This window comes from Aulonocara sp. 'chitande type north' Nkhata Bay, linkage group LG7 (assembly GCF_057382095.1).
Source record: "Aulonocara sp. 'chitande type north' Nkhata Bay isolate Kocher_YH1m ecotype deep benthic linkage group LG7, A_spYH_male_GT1.1, whole genome shotgun sequence".
NCBI classification, from domain to species: Eukaryota; Metazoa; Chordata; class Actinopteri; order Cichliformes; family Cichlidae; genus Aulonocara; species Aulonocara sp. 'chitande type north' Nkhata Bay.
The window spans coordinates 31649036-31664426 of record NC_141350.1 but is presented as its reverse complement, the minus strand read 5'-3'; the positions used below and the strand labels follow the sequence as shown (position 1 = coordinate 31664426).

General features: G+C 39.5%; 1 protein-coding gene across 1 annotated transcript in view; it reads right to left on the bottom strand.

Annotated features, from left to right (window-relative positions):
- dcc (DCC netrin 1 receptor) overlaps positions 1-15391 on the bottom strand; it is a 375235-nt gene that overhangs the window by 243357 nt on the left and 116487 nt on the right. The window contains exon 2 of the mRNA XM_086300044.1: positions 6079-6435. Within this exon, the coding sequence (XP_086156170.1) occupies positions 6079-6435 (357 nt within the window). The remainder of the gene's footprint in view (positions 1-6078; positions 6436-15391) is intronic.

The following is a 15391-nucleotide window of genomic DNA, read 5'->3' as shown; positions in this document are numbered from 1 at the left end:
AAACATTTTAAAATATATATATGTACTAACAAATACATTTTTATGGTGGTGGCTGCTGTCTCCTGCTGTTTTCATCCTCATTACACAAATAGATCAAAATGACTCAGACTAATAATAACATGCAAATCACAGCAAACAGGCGAGGGCAGCGGAGGGATTTTGCGGGACGTTCCTGCTTCAAGTCTTTGCCTTGGGAACGATTATTATTTGCTTCTGTGGGTTGAACCTCGCGCCTCCTCACCAGCATTAATTGGGACTTGGCACAAATCCTCTAAGAGTTGATGGCTAATTGGGAATGGGCATGCTGGAGGCGGTTTCATCTTTACACCTCCACCACTGTGTGGTCTGAGAAATCATTTTAAACCTATAATCACCATTGCCCCTGCCACCAGACTGAAGAAAAAAAAACCAAATATATCACTCCTATTTTAGGTTCTCTTCCCTGGTTGCCCTTTAATTTTACAGTGTATTTTAAACAGCGCTTTTTATTGATTCTCAACATCTGCTAAGATGATTAAGTTAGGGCAACTTATTTATTTTGAGTATACTCAGAGTAAAATGACAAAGAATAAAGTGAGCAGTTGCCATTAGTAAGTGCATATACTTACAAGATGACCTTTTCAACCTCAAGTATACACTAAGTCAGTGGTTCCCAAACTTTTTTTGCTGGGCCCCCCTTTGTTTTACAAGAAAAAAATATGCCCCCCCACCCCACCCCACGCACGCACACAAACACATCCTCCAACCACACACCCATATTTTGCTCATTTAGTAAACAGTTAAGCAAATACAAGTAATCTGCAATAAATTACAGGTAGTAATGAAATAAACTCTTTTACGTTACGTCCGCACCTACACGGGTAATTTTGAAAACGCAGCTGTTTCGTCCACACGTAAACGCCGTTTCGAATCACCGAAAACTGAGATTTTTAAAACTCCTTTTTTGGGTTTATGTGTGGACGAGGAATACAGAGTTCGTCACGCAACATTAAAGGTGTGCCTTTTTTCACGTCACACTGTGCGCCATGTTATTGTTTACATGAGATGAATTAGAGAGTATATAGATAGAGACAAAATACTGTTAATCTGACTATCTGCAGGTTTTACACGCTTACATACACACGGCGTTAATGTCCCTCCATTTACAAAGGCAGAGGCGTCACGGTGTAATTATTTTACGTGTAGTTGTTTTTTTTCCTGTGTAATAATATTCAACATTGCTATCAATAAATTTTTCAAAAAATGCCTCTCTGTGCAAAATAGGTTTAAAAACATAAACAGCTGTTGGATACTGTTTGTCTGGGATTTGAACCGGGGAACAAATCGTGGCAGGATCAGCCTGATATTATTTGTATCTCACTGTAACTTTACTGTATAAAGAGCCAACATCTCCAAAATGTCAGGAGTAGTTAGTCATTACAACAAGTGTTTGTGAACTAAAAATCAAGAATGTGGGATACTGTTTGTCCGTGATTTGGAGAGCCCAGTGGTGCTCCCGATGAAGGGAAAACCAATTCTGCAGAGGAGACCAAAGGAAAGATCTGCTTCACCATATTTTCTAGTCTTTGGCTTGGAATGAAGGTGGTTTGGAAACATATTCAGCGATGCTTCATCTCCTGCTTTGCATTTATGTAGGCGCCCCGTGCCAGCAGTGTCCAAGCATTATTTTGTTCTTTTCCCTTTTCATGCCACCCCCCCACACGCACTAAGTAGTATACTCTAAGCACAATCTGTGTACAGGTTTAAGTTATTCAGAAATAAGGTAAATAATGCATTTTGTCTGTTTAGGTTTTGACTTTAAATTCTTGTGGAAGCAATAAACAACTGATTCATGAGGGTTTATGAGCTCCATGAAAGCAGATTTGAAAGGGCTTATGGTGCAGTCACAATAAGTATTAAGTATTATTAAGTATTCTCCTTTAATGTCACTAATACCTGAATTATTAAACAAACAGCAGTAGGTTAGCTAATTGAAAAGTGAAAGCCAAAAGTAAGAAATACATTACACCATGCTCTATAACAATATGACGGGCTTGACTGGTTTCGAAATCAAATAAATTACATTATCATTCTTTTCTTTAAACACTATTAAACGACACTTCAAATGTTTGTTTAGGGTCTTATAGACCCTGAATGCAACAGATACCTCAATGGTAAAATGTGCCTTTTCTGTAGATAAATGAAGTCTAAATTTAAACTCTCTTCATAAACGGGTACTCCTCATTATGATCTGATCTCTCTCTTTTCCCAGTGTTTCCACTTCATTTTCCTTGGTATTCACTTTGTGTAGGATGTCTCTTTTTTTCTTCTTTTCTTATTCTACCACCCTTCAGCAATAGATTCACTTTCTTTGTTCTCTCTTTTCATTCTTCAATAGCATTCCTTCTCTGTTCAGTCTTATATGCTTTCTCTCCCTCGTCCTCTGAGAGTTCAGTGTTTCTAATTAATTCCCAGTTTACAGTCATCTCTGAACACACACGCGCACACAGCCAGACTGCTAATTGAATTTTAAGCTTCTGCCTTTCATTAGCATTTTGCCATGTAATGCATTGTGTGCTTGCTTGAGTGTTGCCCATGCGTGTCTATGTGTGCGTTTGTGTGAATGACATGGAGGTAGGGCTGATTCATATTTTAATGTAATGCTTGAATGTGGGTTAATTGACTTTGATTGGAACATGTGTGTTTAATGATTCAGGTCAGGTTTGGATAAGAGTTTAAAATTCACAGTGAGTTCTTTCGGTGATGAAGTGGTGTGCTGCATGTCCCACAGTGCTGGTCACCATAGCTGGAACCATTTTACCATTGCACTGGTATCAGGCAGCTCATATAACCAGTGGATTCTGGGCCAGTACCGAGCCGAGGCAGTGCCCAGCGCTGTATTTTGGTGCATCAATTTAGGCCTGACCATATCAGCTCCACTTATTCTTTCCTCACTCACATGCCAAACAGACCATGAAATGAGCAAGTTGTCCTGTTTTTCCCTCCTTATTTCATCTTGACTCAGACTTGTCTCAGCCTCCTGGAGGGGTTTGACTACACTCAGAGTCATCTTGATTTAGTAGGCGTTTTGACATTGACTTATCTCATCCTTATGTCTTCACAATGCTGCAATATCCAGGGCAGAAAACTTTAGTCAGCAGAGACGTGCTGACCACATAAGGTTGTCTTCAAAAGTAAGTTGATCCCCATAGGGTTTTATGTTAAAAGCAAAGAAACAACAAGAAACAACAACAACAACAAAGACATTTTGGGCTAAATGGATAATTTAACTGCTCTGTGAGTTCATTTAGAATCTCAATCTGTTACATTTTGGATATATGGGTGTAGCCACTTCAAAGTTTCCCAAAAGAATTTTTTTTATTTTTTGCCTTTTTCACTTTCTCTGCTATGCACTTTTAACACACTGACACAAATAGAAAGAAAGACAAAATGTCAGTGATTCATAAATATAACGATTATTTTTTGACTTAAAAAATGCAAAACCACTTAAAAATACTACTGCCAGCATGTATCAATAAACTGCCTAACCACCAGTGTGGCAATGAAAAACCTCCAAAAGTAAAAGTAACAATGAGCTACTACACGATTATAAATGTCTGAAACCTTGTGCAGCTGCTCTCCTTTTTTCCAAATTGTTTAGATCTGCAATATAAATGTTAAACTTCACAAGCTACTGAATGTTATTTTTTCTGAATTGTTTTTGACTGCATTAATCTTTACCTGTTGAGATGTCACGCACAGGTCACTTTCTGGCGTGTTGTTGTGTGACAGAATATTTGATTAGTTGCATTTGTCTTTAATCCCATCACACTTTCAATAAGCTGTCATACAACATAGTGCACACAGAACAGGCTGCGCAGACTGATGGTCATGGTGATGCACTAAAGCCTCAGAGCTGCTTTCTATTAATGTCTTCCATAAACTGTATTGATCTTAAGCCTCGCTCCACTTACTAAATTACATTACAGGTGAATTACTTTGGTGTTATTAAGTAAATATGAACAGCAAAATAAATGGAAACGGCAATATTATGGGAGCATGTGTGTGTATGTGTGTTGTGTTGCTATAACTTTCAAGGAGAGGTGAAGGTGTTGTGGCCATGTTAATCTAAATGAGGGGAATCTCCTCTCCGATACTCTTTATTCATTCAATCATCTCCTTCTATATCATTCTTCTTCTGCTCATTATTTCTTTCTTTCACTCTTGCCATTTGTTCAGTTTTTTTATGCTTACATTTTCTCTTCTGTTGTATAGAAATTGCATGTTATGTAAATACACATGTGGACAACATGCAAATATTTACTGTTTACAAAGCCCAGGTTTCAGACACATCTGTATCTGTCAGTTGAAGGAAAGGTTTTTCAACAATGTTGCTCTATTCTTATTTTCAAGTCCAGTGATTTCGTATTCAGTGCATGCTGGATCGCTTCTATTCTTTTTGTATCCAAGCAAAATGCACAAACAAATGATGTGTTCTTACAATGCATGATGGTTGATATCACTGGAACAAACAAAACAAAATCAGCAACCAAAAATCATGAGGCTATACACAAGAACCCAAACTTACAACTCCAACAAATACCAGCTGGTGTGATTATGGTTGACAGTCAAAGACAAAGTCAAAAACAATCTGTGCTTTAATCTTTAATACAACTCTGAGTCTATTTATAGCATCCAAATCCCATTTCATTTGTCTACGAAAAACAATTGAATGACTCTCTTTTTTTCTATTTTTGCGCGACATACTAGAAAACCAGTCACACAACGAAAAGGAGATTGAAAACGACTCCTGAGGGGCACCATGGCTTCTAACAGCACGAATGTGCTGTTTATTTATTTGTTGTATATTTTAATATTAGCAGGTTCAGAGGACAGGGCTAAAGTTATTAAACTTCAAATGAATAGATTCAAATATAAAGTATATCAATATATGTTTAAAGATAAATTAACTCACACACAAGTATAAGAAAAACCTCCAAGTTTTGTGAGCTACAATTACTAACAGCTAAAGCTCAAAGCACAGAGGGCTAGAAATCATCTGGCAAGCATGAATTTGGAGGGAATAATGTGTATTTCCCAATCAGTTGGTGAATGGTTGCTGGAAGTTGATGGTATTTGCTGTGAAATCGACTGTTAAAGCCCCAGTCAAGCAGACCCATGGAACAGTCAGTGGCCTCTGGAAAAATGTGTATTTATATAAAATCACATAAAATCTTTGAGTGTGTGTTTTTTTTAATTAAACACACACTGTTGTAATTGACCTCAGGTCAGCAGCCAGCTTGTTCCAACAAACTAGACCACAGTGAGAGAACCCTGAGCACACATCTAATTCTGGGAACACACAAAAAAAAAAAAACACAGGTCGGCACCTGGTGACCTGAAAGGTCTGATTGGGTTATAGAGACCGACCAGTCAGAGATGTACTGAAGGGTCAAAGCATTGTGAGCTTGCATTGCTTTTCTAAAAGGACTGAACTGGGAGCCAGTGAAGGGACTTCAGTACTGGAGTGTTATGTTCACATTTCCGTGTGAGTTTCAGGACAGTGGTTGCTGCATTGTGATGGAGTTGAAGTTGTTGTTCCAATGATTTGCATTATACTGCGAATAAAGTTTTACAATAGTCTAACCTACTTGATATAAATGCATGGTGAGGCACAGCTTTTATTTCAAAGCCCTTCTTTTGAAGAGTGTTTGCAGACAAAGTATGGGTGACTAAAGCAATTTGCTAAAGACTCAGCCAATCACAATTACAGCTAACAACATCTAGCATCTTCATCCGCCAACTGTGGATCAAAAGTTTCCAGAGCATTTGGCCCTCACAAAGCAAAGGTTTAGCTCACAAAACTATATCGAAGAAGCTAAACTAACTGGAACTGAGTGAAAATGGTTCATCTACAGAACTTGTTATGATTGTAGAGATGAGAAAGAAAATGATTTCATGGTTTCCTAAAAATTACAGGATCTTCAAACTGAGAAACCAACTACTTTTAAGTGTGAACTATGAAATCACATTTTTGCATTTTGAGTTCATGAGTCTGTTTGAATGAATAGATACTTGTAGATTCAAGTAGTCTCTTACCTGCCACAGTCACTCTTGCTGTCCGGCTCACAATGCTTCCCAGTCCATCCAGCGTGGCGAGGCACTGATATTCTCCCTCATCGGGCCGATGGTGCCGCGAGTGCATCACATTTTGCACCAGCAGCGAGCCGTTACTCAGCTGTCGCCGTCGCTCATCGACCACCGTGCTAAGCAGCACTCCATCTTTACGCCATGTGATGGTGGGGGGTCCTGCCACAGCATCTGACTGTGCCTGGCAGTCTAGCTGCAGCACACTGCCGCGTACTGTCACCGTGTCCTGAGGCTCCTGGGTGAAAATGAAGTCCACAAAACCTCCAAGACCAGACGAGGAGGAAGAAGATGAGGAGGCATCTGAGGCTGCAGGAAAAAGCAAAGGAGACGAAAAGGAGTTAGAGGGAAGCAAGACACCAACAGGACAAATAAACTCATCTACATCAAATACAGGTGTGCTTTAACACACATCTGCAAATCACTATTTAATTATTTATACTTATAAATAATAAAAATATAAACAAACCTCATATTATGCTGATTTTAAATCATAAAAAATACAAAGCACAAAATTGCTAAAAGATCCTCAGAGGGGATAGTGTTCAGTCTGTACTGTTCTCTTTCTATACAAATACATCCAGGGCACATTTCTGGAAGACAACACTTATGCCGCCCGTTAAACTGGACAATCACAAAAGCAGACAGACAACCAACATAAACATTGTAGAAATAATTCATTTAATAAATAAACTCTCCAGGAATCAGCAATTTGTATACCGTAGCACAGGTCAAAACATCTACCACTGATTGAAACCCAGTAACTGCCCACACAGTGTGACAGTAAATGCATTATATGTACATATATAGTATGACTGAAGTTAAAGGTGCATCTTGTTGCTTCTTTTTGTAGCTTTATGTACTTTTGTTCCTGTCATTTTTTTCCAAAATTGAACTCCAAACCAATAATGCCTTACTCAGGGCTTTGTTCTGTTTTCTAAAGCAGATCAATCAGGACTAGAATTCTAATACATTTTCTAATGCTTTATCCTCTTTTTGCTTCGTGTTTTTATCCATGTTTGTCATTAGCTCTGCCAGACATGTCTCTTCAGAGAAGAGAGTGTGGCTCTGAGTATTAACCCCCAACCTGTAGAGCTTCACTCAGCAGGATAACTCATCACTGCTATCAAAGCCACAGGAACCTGCTGTATTCTTTGTTTTCAGGTTTATAGACTTTCTTTAATCTGCTGAAAGGCGAGCAGTGGCGGCATCTCCTCCCTTCTTTGATGTTGAGTCTGCTTAAACGTCTTTCATCGTGATCAGAGAGGCAGTTTGTTCAGTCAAAGCCGCCGTTCAACGTCTCCGCATTTCCCGGAAAACCTGAATGGAGGCTTTAGAACGACCTGGAGTCACAGCGTCACAGCGCAGAGTTGACTTTGAAGAGCAGCAGATGTTCTTTTTTTCTGTTTTTCATTTCAGTTGCTCCTATAGGAAAACTAATCAGAGCAAAAACTTCTGTATAAAAGTTAATCCCAGTTGGGCCTGTTCCAATTGGGACCGGAGAAATAAAACGAACAGCACTTCATAAAAAAGTCTTTATCTCTAAGAACTGGGATTTGCTTTCAGCAAAGCAACATCCTTTTCTCATATAACAATATAGTGCTGAGTGTGTTTTCATTGCAAATTATCAGGTTTCTCCTTACCTCACTATAACAAGAGCCGTGAAATGACTTATCTTGTGGATTGGCACTTTATCAATAAAACTGAACTCAACAAAAAAGGCAAAAACAGAACCAGAATGAATCTGAAACCACACTCTACGCACAAGGTGGATGCCAACAAACATCACAGTCAGTGAATAAAACGATTTAATTGAAACATTTGTCAACCAACAACGGATTCCCAATATATGTATTTATAGATGCATGTGCAGTACAACTCAAATTAACCAAAGGTACTTTATTCTAATGTACTTAACACTGGCTCTTCAAAAAAAAAAAATGGTGAGAATCAAGTTAATTGTTCTTAATTTAGGCTCGTTAGCTGCTACAAAGCTGTTACTCACAACAATTTCCCACCTTCATCTCTCCAAACAACACACCTGGCAGATACCCTGCAAACCCATCTGTCATATTGAGGCTAAGAGAGCGTGGCTAAGGGTGCTTAAAGTCATTTTAAGGGCCTTTTATTAACAAACAAAAGGCCTTAAAAGTATTAAAGTGTGTTATACTGAGAGACAATAACATTAACAGCACACTTACAGTACAGAAAAGAATCTTGTAGAAGAGCAACATCACAGGTATCACAGGTAACTCCGCCTGCAGCCAATCCCCCACCCATACCTGAGGATCCTTCACTCCTTCCAAAACATCCTAGTTTCCTTCCCCACACATCATCCCTTGTTTATCTCAATCTTGCTCCTTCTCCCTTTCTTATTTCTTCTTTTGCGCTCTCTTTTCCTTCATGGTTTCCTTCTTATTGATTCTCCTTCAGCAGTCGTCCCCCTCTCTCTCTATCAGTAACTCACTATCTTGACAGCTCTATCTGTATTCACTTCCACCACACACACACACACACACACACGCACACGCACACACACACACGCTCAGAGCCAGTCACTTCATCAGCTTGTCCTTGTCCTCGTTGTCCTGCAGTTTGATGCTATCAGTCTCTGCTCAGCCTTCGTCTCTACTCTCTTCTTCTCTCTTTGTTGCCTCTCACTCACTTTATCTTCATATTTCATCTGTAACATGAAGCCAGTCTTCACTTTATTATTTGACCACAAACTCTTCCAGACATACAGTGGGGCAAAAAAGTATTTAGTCAGCCACCGATTGTGCAAGTTCCCCCACTTAAAATGATGACAGAGGTCAGTAGCTCAGTAGGTAAAGCGGTCGCCCCATGATCGGAAGGTCGGCGGTTCGAATCCACTTAACGGCTACCCTGAGGTACCCCTGAGCAAGGTACCGTCCCTACACACTGCTCCCCGGGCGCCTGCTTAGTGGGCTGCCCACTGCTTCACTGAGTGAATGGGTCAAATGCAGAGAAAAACAAGTAATTTACACCAGAGGTACACTTCAACTGTGAGAGACAGAATGTGAAAAAAAAAATCCATGAATCCACATGGTAGGATTTGTAAAGAATTTATTCGTAAATCAGGGTGGAAAATAAGTATTTGGTCAATAACAAAAATACAACTCAATACTTTGTAACATAACCTTTGTTGGCAATAACAGAGGTCAAACGTTTACTATAGGTCTTTACCAGGTTTGCACACACAGTAGCTGGTATTTTGGCCCATTCCTCCATGCAGATCTTCTCGAGAGCAGTGATGTTTTGGGGCTGTCGCCGAGCAACACGGACTTTCAACTCCCGCCACAGATTTTCTATGGGGTTGAGGTCTGGAGACTGGCTAGGCCACTCCAGGACTTTCAAATGCTTCTTACGGAGCCACTCCTTTGTTGCCCGGGCGGTGTGTTTTGGATCATTGTCATGTTGGAAGACCCAGCCTCGTTTCATCTTCAAAGTTCTCACTAATGGAAGGAGGTTTTGGCTCAAAATCTCACGATACATGGCCCCATTCATTCTGTCCTTAACACGGATCAGTCGTCCTGTCCCCTTGGCAGAAAAACAGCCCCATAGCATGATGTTTCCACCCCCATGCTTCACAGTAGGTATGGTGTTCTTGGGATGCAACTCAGTATTCTTCTTCCTCCAAACACGACGAGTTGAGTTTATACCAAAAAGTTCTACTTTGGTTTCATCTGACCACATGACATTCTCCCAATCCTCTGCTGTATCATCCATGTGCTCTCTGGCAAACTTCAGACGGGCTTGGACATGCACTGGCTTCAGCAGCGGAACACGTCTGGCACTGCGGGATTTGATTCCCTGCCGTTGTAGTGTGTTACTGATGGTGACCTTTGTTACTTTGGTCCCAGCTCTCTGCAGGTCATTCACCAGGTCCCCCCGTGTGGTTCTGGGATCTTTGCTCACCGTTCTCATGATCATTTTGACCCCACGGGATGAGATCTTGCATGGAGCCCCAGATCGAGGGAGATTATCAGTGGTCTTGTATGTCTTCCATTTTCTGATGATTGCTCCCACAGTTGATTTTTTTCACACCAAGCTGCTTGCCTATTGTAGATTCACTCTTCCCAGTCTGGTGCAGGTCTACAATACTTTTCCTGGTGTCCTTCGAAAGCTCTTTGGTCTTGGCCATGGCGGAGTTTGGAGTCTGACTGTTTGAGGAAGCGGTGTCTGAAAAGGGCTGGGAAAAAATCATTAAAGACCCCAGTCACCCATCACATGGACTCTTCACCCTCCTGCCCTCTGGGAGGCGCCACAGGAGCCTCCGGACTAAGACCACCAGGTACCGGAACAGCTTCTTCCCCACAGCTGTCAGACTCCTGAACTCTGCCTCCTGACATCTGACCCACGTTAAACTCATGGACTGAACATACACACACCCACAATGGACAACTGTACCCTCAAACACAATAATAACATGGACTGAACCACCACTCACAACCACTAGCACTTTATATAGCCTCTGTAGAAACTATCTACACCCTCACTTATCTTAACTGCACTACTGTATAGCTCTGTGTAAATAATCATTCTGTACATTCGATAATTTTTAATCCTACAACTGTTTACAACTTGCATAGTTCCCATTTCTGTATAGCTGTATATCCCAGATTCTGTAAAGTTATTTATTTCATATTCTGTATAGTTTTTCATATTTATATCCTGTTCATATCCTGTACATAGCTTGTACTCACTACAGCCTGTACATACTTATAGTTATAGAATATTCACAACATACTTCATACCGTGTACATTATAACATAATAGACCCATTTCTGTAATATACTCACATATCTATATTATTGCTAATATATATTGTAATATATCTATATCACTAAAGCACTTCTGGATGGATGCAAACTGCATTTCGTTGCCCTGTACCTGTGCATGTGCAATGACAATAAAGTTGAATTCTATTCTATTCTATTCTATTCTATTGAGGCTGTGGACAGGTGTCTTTTATACAGATGATGAGTTCAAACAGGTGCCATTCATACAGGTAACGAGTGGGGGACAGAAAAGCTTCTTACAGAAGACGTTACAGGTCTGTGAGAGCCAGAGATTTTCCTTGTTTGAGGTGACCAAATACTTATTTTCCACCCTAATTTACGAATAAATTCTTTACAAATCCTACCATGTGAATTCATGGATTTTTTTTTCACATTCTGTCTCTCACAGTTGAAGTGTACCTCTGGTGCAAATTACTGACCTCTGTCATCATTTTAAGTGGGGGAACTTGCACAATCGGTGGCTGACTAAATACTTTTTTGCCCCACTGTATTTTTTTATGAACTTTTAGGATTTTTTCTGTTAAAAGAAAGTCATATATTTTTCTTGAAGTGTTAGTACACCGAGAAAATCTTGTCGTCATAACACAGAATATGTATGAATTCAGCATAAAATGAATATATACAAATTAATATATATTAAATATGTATTATAAATGTATGGGGAATAGACAAAAATCTCAACAAGTTAATAAAAAAAGTGAAACTGAAGAAATTCTGGTTTTACTGATTTGCTGACAGGCGGCAATTATTATAATCAGTAAATGAGTCATTTAAAGGATTTCTGAGAATGACAGTTCTCCACTTTCAGCTTTTCACATTTGATAATTTTCACATTTTAATGTTTATAGTCAATAAATGTAATGTCTTTCAATTTTGGACTTTTGTTGGGCAAAATAAGACGATTAAACGTGAGTACGGAGAATGTTACCAGCATTTTCGTGCCAATTTCAAGATTCAATAGAAAACATAATGAATAACTGTTTGTGTCAACTTGACAAAATATGAAAACCTTCCACTTGCATCTGATTTCTCTCCTCACTGATTTTATTTCCTGACACTTAAAATATGTCAGAAGCAAAGACTCTGAAAAAACAAGTAAAATAAAAGGACTGTAGAGAGAGTGATAATGAGCAGTCTTGACAGCAATTTAAAATCAGATAAATGCATTTGATATATTGTATATATGGTAAAATGGTAAATGGCCTGCATTTGTATAGCGCTTTCTAGTCCCTAAGGATCCTAAAGCGCTTTACACAACCTGTCATCCACCCATTCACACACACACATTCACACACTGGTGATGGCAAGCTACATTGTAGCCACAGCCACCCTGGGGCGCACTGACAGAGGCGAGGCTGCCGGACACTGGCGCCACCGGGCCCTCTGACCACCACCAGTAGGCAACGGGGGAAGTGTCTTGCCCAAGGACACAACGACCGAGACTGTCCAAGCCGGGGCTCGAACCGGCAACCTTCCGATTACAAGGCGAACTCCCAACTCTTGAGCCACGATCACCCCTATATTGATTACACAGGTTAAGAGCTTTTCTAAGAACAATACTTGTGCATTTCTACACAGATTATCCAAACGCTGAACTTACATGCTGTCAGGCATGTCAAGTCCTTTAGACAGGCAGAGATATGAGACCTCGCTCCCTGCTTGGAGCAAGTTGGCCAGACTGAAATGTGTTTTATCTCTTTGTGATTGATGAATATTTATCATTTACTGTTATTTACTGTTTTGTGTTTTAACCCCTTTCCTGTCATGTAGGATTTTTTTTTTGTCTGTCATTGTGGTCAGTCTATCTCTTCACACTAGTTTGGTATCTTTTTGTGGTGAACGTGAATCTTTTGTTCTTTCCTTTTGCTGTGAATTTTTACTGATTTGTCACCTTTTGTTTGATTTCTTGCTCATTTTTGTGAATTTCCACTTGTTTGTGGTCATATGGTTGTTTTTGGTCCCATTGGTTTTTGCTTACAGTATCGTAGGCAGGTGTGTTTGTTGACATGTGCTTGATTTCTTCTTTCTTCCTCAGGTTGTGGATTATCAATCTTCTTCACGATTTTCACTCGTCATTTTGTGTCTTTGTGGTTGTTGTTTTTTAGCATTTCTTGCATTTGATTCTTTTTCCCTGGTGTGGATTGTCACCTTTTTGCGGTCATTTTACATTTTTTTGTACTTGTCTCTTTTTATTGTGTGTTTACACTTTTATGGTCTGTTTACAACTCTCTGCAGCTGGTGTGCTTCTTTGTGGTCATTTTGAGTGTCTGTGATTTTTTATTTATTTTTTGTTACCTTGTGGTAATTGTGGCTGTTCTTCTGAATCTACAATTCATTCTGGTCATTTTGCATCTCTTTGTAGCTGCTTGAGGTCTCACTTCTGTGTCTCTGTTTTGGAGATTTTGTAATTTTTGCTGCTACTGTGTTTTTTGGGTCTCTTTGTGATTGATGTGTGTCTCTTTGTATTGGATTAGTTTTCCGTTTGTGGACTTTTGGCTTCTGGTTTTTTTTGGTCCCTTTGTTCCTTTTTGATGTAATTTCACATTTCTTTGTAGTTGCTTGATGTGTCTCTCTATGAAAACTGATGACAGTCACTCTACAGTAAACAGGGGCTCAGACTCAGAGACATCCTATCTTCCTTTATCCCTGCATGCCTGTATATATTCAATCAAGAAAGCAGCATTTCACCCAGATCATACTAGTGAAGTAGAACTGATGATGATGATAGAAACTTGAAATTCAACAGCTGAGATGCTGTGTGTTTGTTCAGTTTAATCCTGATAAAAAGCTAAACTGAAAAATGAGCAACATGCAATATGAAATATTACTAAATCGTGTAGGCTTTGGTTATGCATTCAATTTTAGATGTTTAAAATCCTTCAAGTCTTCAGTAACTAACTCTAAGACCTGTTAATCTCGTGGCATTCACAATATTTTTGTACTTATATGTTTTTGTCTTCAAAAGCAAATAAAGGTCAATAATTCAAACCATATAGAATCACACTGATCCTGATCCATAGCAGTCTCCGCTGATTACAAGATCCTAAAACATGTTGACCTGAATGCTGGAGCAGCTAATTAACACACTGCAGTAGAATAAATATTCAACACTTAACAGAACAGTACAAGACAAAACAAAATACTTCAGACCTGGTCCAGATCACAAATTTGTTAGCAAGGAGAGAAAAGCCATCGAAAGACCTCTATGGAAGACACGCCCTAGTCAGTTTTGTCACAGGGGTAAAGAAGTGGAAGGATATAGAGCCATCCAGGAGTTTAAATGATAAGATGAGAGTCGGTGACAGCAAGGTGGACAACAGCCAAGACCATCTGAACACACACGCACGCATTCTCACAGTGGCTGACACTGTGGGTTAGTGTCTGGAAAAAAAAAAAGAAACGACTGCATTACGACCCTGGACAACGTCCAGATACTGTGTGTGTGTTTGAAGTCTCTGCCAGCTGCTGCCTGCCAGCAGAGAATCAGCTTGACTGAAAGAAGGCAGCAGGAAGGAAGAGGAAGGAAAAAGATGCCCAAAAAAGGAAACCCATCTCTGTCACAATCAAACCATGAAAGCAGACAGCAGCAACATATCAGGAAATAAACCAATGATGTGTTGCTAAATGGAAAAAAACAGCATTTCAACCATGTAAAGCTTGAAAAGTTGACAAAAGAAAAATAATAGAGGAAATTAGTCACTTCAAAAGATTTTTAAAGTCAAATGTTTGCAGAGTTTTAATATTTTAACTCAACTCAAATCTTTTAACAACTTGGTTTTATGCAAACAACGGCCTTGCTTAATATAAATCAGTGCATTTATTGTCATTTGTTGCAGGTGTTAAGCCTTATTAAGTATACTGAATTATTTGTAGTCTTTGCCCACATACTGAGCGGTAAAGTTGTTCATACTTATTTAAAAGTTTGATTTTTTCAGTACAGCAACGGAGAGTGCAAAGAGGCATACTGCTAATGTTTTTTAAATTCAAATTATTTTCTGTTGTGCTGTGATCATTATTGCAGTTATATTGTGTTTAGGTTTAGAGTTGCATTGAGATGCAGTTTTCAGACTGACTGAGAGCCATGCGAGGGTGTAGATATTATAATATCAACCCGTTCTCACTCCCAAAGCGTAACATTTTACGCTAGGTGACAAATCGTCACCATATTACGTTTTCGGCTACCCACCACGTTCCTAAAAGACGACCTCGGAAAAAGAGGAAATATGAGAACCGTCTGGACTGAACCTACACATGTTCGCTCTTTTTCTTCAAATCGCTTAGAAACACGCTATTTAACATCATTAAAGTCCTGGTTAAGGTCAGGAATAAGGTTATGGTCAGGGCTAGGGATAAGGTTAGGTTTAGGGCTGGAATACAGGGCTGGAACGTCTACTACCGCGGGAGCGTCATTGCACTGGATTCCAGCCATAACCCGCCGCATACCA